Genomic DNA, 4,985 nt, shown 5'->3' on the forward strand with positions numbered 1-4,985 from the left:
AGAGAATTGAAATAACTTTTGAATCAAGTGATGAAATAGAGAAGGGTCGAATTCTGGCTGTTCATGCTAAGTTGTTGGGATTTTCTTTTGTCTTTGTTAATGTCTATGCACCCAATAATGGTGCAGAAAGGATAAAGGTTTTTAAGAATTGTCAAAGTATAATGGGAAGTTATGATAAAAATGCTTGTCTAGTTTTGGGTGGTGACTGGAATTGTACATCAGATTTTAAATTAGACAGAAAGTCACTTCTGCTGTCTGGACGTGATGCTTTCCATTTGAGACACAGAAACGTTTACAGAAACGTTCTTGATTTGTGATCATGTTTTTATATGATTTATGATGCCATTTTAATATATAAGTTAATTATTTCATAAAAAAAATTAATGATCAGTTTGTCTGCGCTTCTTCACTAAACCAGAAGTGAAAGTGTTCCAGTCCAGATCATGTAACCAGTCAGAGAGTGAGACTGAAAAGCCCATTTGCATTGTCAGGGTGGAGTGATTGTGATCTCTCAGAATAGAGCAGCTCTGTCTGAGACCATGAGACCATGTTCAAACCCCAAGAGCTTTATTTGACATTTACTGCGACATCAACCTTCTGAAAAGCTCCTGCATCTTCATCTGTTAGTTGAATGATGTTGTCAGACACAAAGTGAACTTGTTGAGATGGTTTATTGAATGTTGCAGCAAACACAGCAGATTGAAAGATCACACACACACACACACACACACACACACACACACACACACACACACACACACACACACACACACACACACACTCTCTTTCAGTATGGAGTTGTAAAGCACTACAGCTGCAGCACTAGACTCATGTGAATCCTGCCTGACACAGGACACTCAGATACGGCTCATCTTCAGGAGAGAAACATCAGCACTCAGAGCTCTTGTGGAACGAGACCTCATGAGGAGCTCCATCATGTGTTACTCTGCAGACGTACAGCTCTCCCTCTTCCCAGCGTGCTATGCTGAGGGTCAGGACGCTACTGCGGCTGTAGCGGCCGTCCTGCTGGCTCTCTGCGCTGGTCAGAACCCCCTCGGTGACCTCTGACCCGTCCAGTGTCCAGCTCACCAGCGCCCCCTGTGGAGAGTAAGAGCTGAGCAGGCAGAGCAGTGCGGCTGAGTCTCCAGAGATCTGCAGAGAAGAGGGCGGCAGCAGAGACACTGAGGGCTTCACTGTGGGACCAGCTGCAGGAGACAAACACAACACATTCACAAACACACACACAACACACTGCACTGCACATTCACAGCAGAGGAATAATGTTGCTCTAGTTTTAGATTCAATCATTATAAAACAATATCAGTAACACTTTATTTAAAGCTTTCATACATATTGCATTATAAAAGTATTTTTAATGCATTAATTATGCACTGCTATATACATTAAAATGCATGTATGATCGAATCAATAACAGCATTATAATATTATCTATTCATTGGTACCATTTCACCTTTATGAAGAACAACCATTGAGATGAAATATAATGCATTTTTAATTTGGTTACAATTAGTTATGATAAGATATAAGGCATTGTAACATGTACATTATGAAACACTTTATAATGCATTAAAAATAAAAAACTGGATAGAAAACGTCTCAGGTTACGTATGTAACCCTGGTTCCCTGAGAGGGAACGAGACGCTGCGTTTGAGACGCGGTGGGAACGCCCTGCGTGATTACGTCGTGAAGCACATGTAAAATCACTCCAATGGAAGCCCGAAACGTCATGGGTGACGTCATAGACCAGGAAACTATAAAGCACCCCTGAAATCAGACCGCGACAGCTTCTGAAAAAACCTGAAGCAAGTCGATCAGGGCATGCAGGAAGTATGGCAGGCAAACGCAGCGTCTCGTTCCCTCTCAGGGAACCAGGGTTACATACGTAACCTGAGACGTTCCCTTTCAAGGGAACTTCGAGCTGCGTTTTGAGACGCGGTGGGAACCCCCATACCCACTACGCCATAGTGACAAATGCTCGTTCTATGTAAAGTCCAGCGCACACTAAGAAGCAAGCAACCTCGCCCCTGGAGTGGAGAGGTCAAGGTCATAAAACCTGACAAATGTATGTGGAGAGGACCATCCTGCCGCATTACAAATGTCAAAAAGGGAAACACCCGAAATTAAGGCCGTAGAGGCCGCCATACTCCTAGTAGAATGGGCCCGTACAGCCATAGGTGAAGGCTGTCCGGCCGCTTCATAAGCCAATGATATAGCCTCGACTATCCATTTGCTCATTACCTGTTTAGATGCAGGGAACCCTCTCTTGAGTGACCCAAAGCAGACAAATAGTTGTTCTGTGAACGTAGGCATCTAATGCCCGAACTGGACATAACAGGTTCAGTCGTTCCTGATCTGAGGTATTGAAAGGTGGAGGATAAAAGGCCTGCAGCACTATTGGGCCCCCAACATTAACTGGGACCTTTGGAATATAACCCGGTCTAGGGTAAGGAAATGCTTTCACCATACCAGGTGCAAATTCCAGAAATGAGGGAGCAACCGACAGGGCGTGAAGATCTCCAATTTTTTTGATAGACGTAATAGCAAGGAGAAAAAGAGTCTTTAGAGTGAGGAATTTTTCTGAAACCTCTTCAATGGGCTCAAAGGGAGCCAAAGCCAGACCTTCAAGTACAACGGCTAAATCCCAGGCCGGTGCTCTAGAGTGCGGTGCAGGTCTCAACCTCAATGTACCACGGAGAAAATGAGTGATAAGAGGATCTCTCCCAATAGAAGTGCCCCCCATAGGGGTGTGGTAGGCAGATATAGCCACCACGTAAACCTTTAGGGTGGAAGGAGATAATCTACCAGAGAAACGGTCTTGCAAAAAATCGAGAACTGAACCAACAGGGCAGTTAACAGGATCTAAATGACGTACACCACACCAGGTGGAGAACAATTTCCATTTCAGTGCATACAGTCTTCTCGTGGAAGGGGCTCTGGAATGAAGAATGGTCTCAACGACCTCAGTCGAGAGATCGGATTCCTTGAGCCGGGCCCCCTCAGAGGCCAGGCCCACAGTTTCCACAACTCCGGTTGAGGGTGAAATATCGTGCCCCCTGCCTGGGACAGCAGGTCCCCCCTGAGCGGAATCTCCAAGGGAGAGCCGTCCAGAAGAGACATTAGGTCCGAGAACCAAATTCGAGTTGGCCAGTAAAGGGCTACTAGTAGCAGATGAGCCCCTTCCCGGCGAACCCTCTCCAGAACCCCCGGAAGCATAGATATCGGGGGAAATGCGTACAGGTGTAGCCTCGGCCAGTCCGAGAGGAGCTGGCTGCGTGAGGGAGAACCACATGGGACAATGGGTTGTATCTGACGATGCGAAAAGGTCTATTTGAGCTTGACCAAACTTCTCCCACAGGAGCTCCACCACCTCGGGGTGAAGTCTCCACTCCCCTGGCCTCAGCCCCTGCCTCAACAGGATATCAGCTCCCACATTCTGACCCCCCGGAATGTATACTGCTCTGAGAGATAGCAACTTCCCCTGGGCCCATAGGAGGATCTGATGGGCCTGCTTGCAAAGGTGACGTGACCTCAGACCCCCCTGATGGTTGATATAGGAGACCACCGATGTGATGCACATGATGGCCTCTCAGGTCTGGCAGGAAATACTTGAGAGCTCGAAATACCGCCATCATCTCCAAACGATTTATATGCCAGGAACTTTGATGGTCCTGCCAAAGACCTTGCGCCGAGCGGCCACTCATGACCGCCCCCCACCCCGTGAGCGAAGCATCCGTCGAAAGCGTGACGCGTCGACAAGAAGCCCCCAACACTGGGCCCTGGGCGAGGAACCAAGGTTTCCTCCACATGACCAAGGCACGAAGGCATCGCCGCGTGACCTTGATCCTGCGGAACGGATTTCCCCTCGGAGAAAACCCCTTGGTCCTGAGCCACCACTGCAGGGGTCTCATGTACAGAAGGCCAAAAGTAATTACGTTGAACGCAGCTGCCATGAGACCCAACAGTCTCTGAAACTGTTTTACAGTGAGTGACTGGCCTAGTTTCACATTCTTTACGGCTGTGAGAATCGCAGAAATACGTGCAGGGGACAGACGTGCCTGCATAGTGGTCGAATCCCAAATTACACCTAGAAAAGTGGTCCTCTGAGCTGGGAGGAGCACACTTTTTTTGGTGTTGAGCCGCAACCCCAAACACTTTATATGGGACAGAACGACATCTCGATCTGCCAATTGCTCTGACTGAGCTGAAATCAACCAATTGTCGATGTAATTTAACCCTCTGGGGACCAGAGTGTTTTTGGGGCCCTTGGGATGTTTTGACATGCACTGACATTTGTGCTTTTTTCAGTTATTTATAAACATGTTAATGGCAAAGGTGTAAATTCACTCTATATAGCACAAACTTGGCTACCATGAGATCTGAGCAACATGTATGTACATGTTTGTATTTTTAATAGAATAATGTTTATGCGTGGTTATTGAAAAAAATAAAAATGAAAGTTGCTGAAATAAGACCACAAAACACATATTGATTATTTCTTCACAAGACTTTTGAAAATTTTATCACATAGCCTAGAATATTTGCTCCAAAACTATGTGAGAATCATCCTGACTACTCATTCAGATAAGTCAATAAAGTCTTTTACATTTTTAATGACGTGTTTTGTTTGAGAAAGGTTTATGCAGGAGGCGTGATCTCTCATTAATATGTGTGGCATTCCACACCTGAGAAAGACAAAGACCCTCCCCATAATGGCCCTATTAGGTGCTATCAGGCCATTTCATTACAGGAGCCTTGCACAAAGAATGAGGAGATTTAAAAAAGAATGGCTTTTAGATTGTTTGGATTTATATAAGGAAAATACAGGGTGCATACGTCTGGACACTTCTATCACACACCCTTCACCATATAGACATGGTTTTATTTCAGTTCAAAGTTCAAAGTTAGAGTTGGAAACATCTAGAAAAGAAAATTGTCTTTCTCCATAAATGTCTTAGTTTGATCAT

At 45.6% G+C, this 4,985-nt stretch overlaps 1 gene segment (V, D, J or C); it reads right to left on the reverse strand.

Moving 5' to 3' along the window:
* Nucleotides 1-761: 761 nt before the first annotated feature.
* Nucleotides 762-1,308, reverse strand: LOC130083221 (immunoglobulin lambda constant 7-like). The segment is given in 1 exon segment: nt 762-1,308. A coding segment is annotated over 1 exon segment (420 nt).
* Between the last annotated feature and the right edge of the window lie 3,677 nt (nt 1,309-4,985).

Source organism: Rhinichthys klamathensis, unplaced genomic scaffold (genome assembly GCF_029890125.1).
Source record: "Rhinichthys klamathensis goyatoka isolate OS25496 unplaced genomic scaffold, OSU_Roscu_1.1 h1tg000054l_1, whole genome shotgun sequence".
NCBI lineage: Eukaryota > Metazoa > Chordata > Actinopteri > Cypriniformes > Leuciscidae > Rhinichthys > Rhinichthys klamathensis.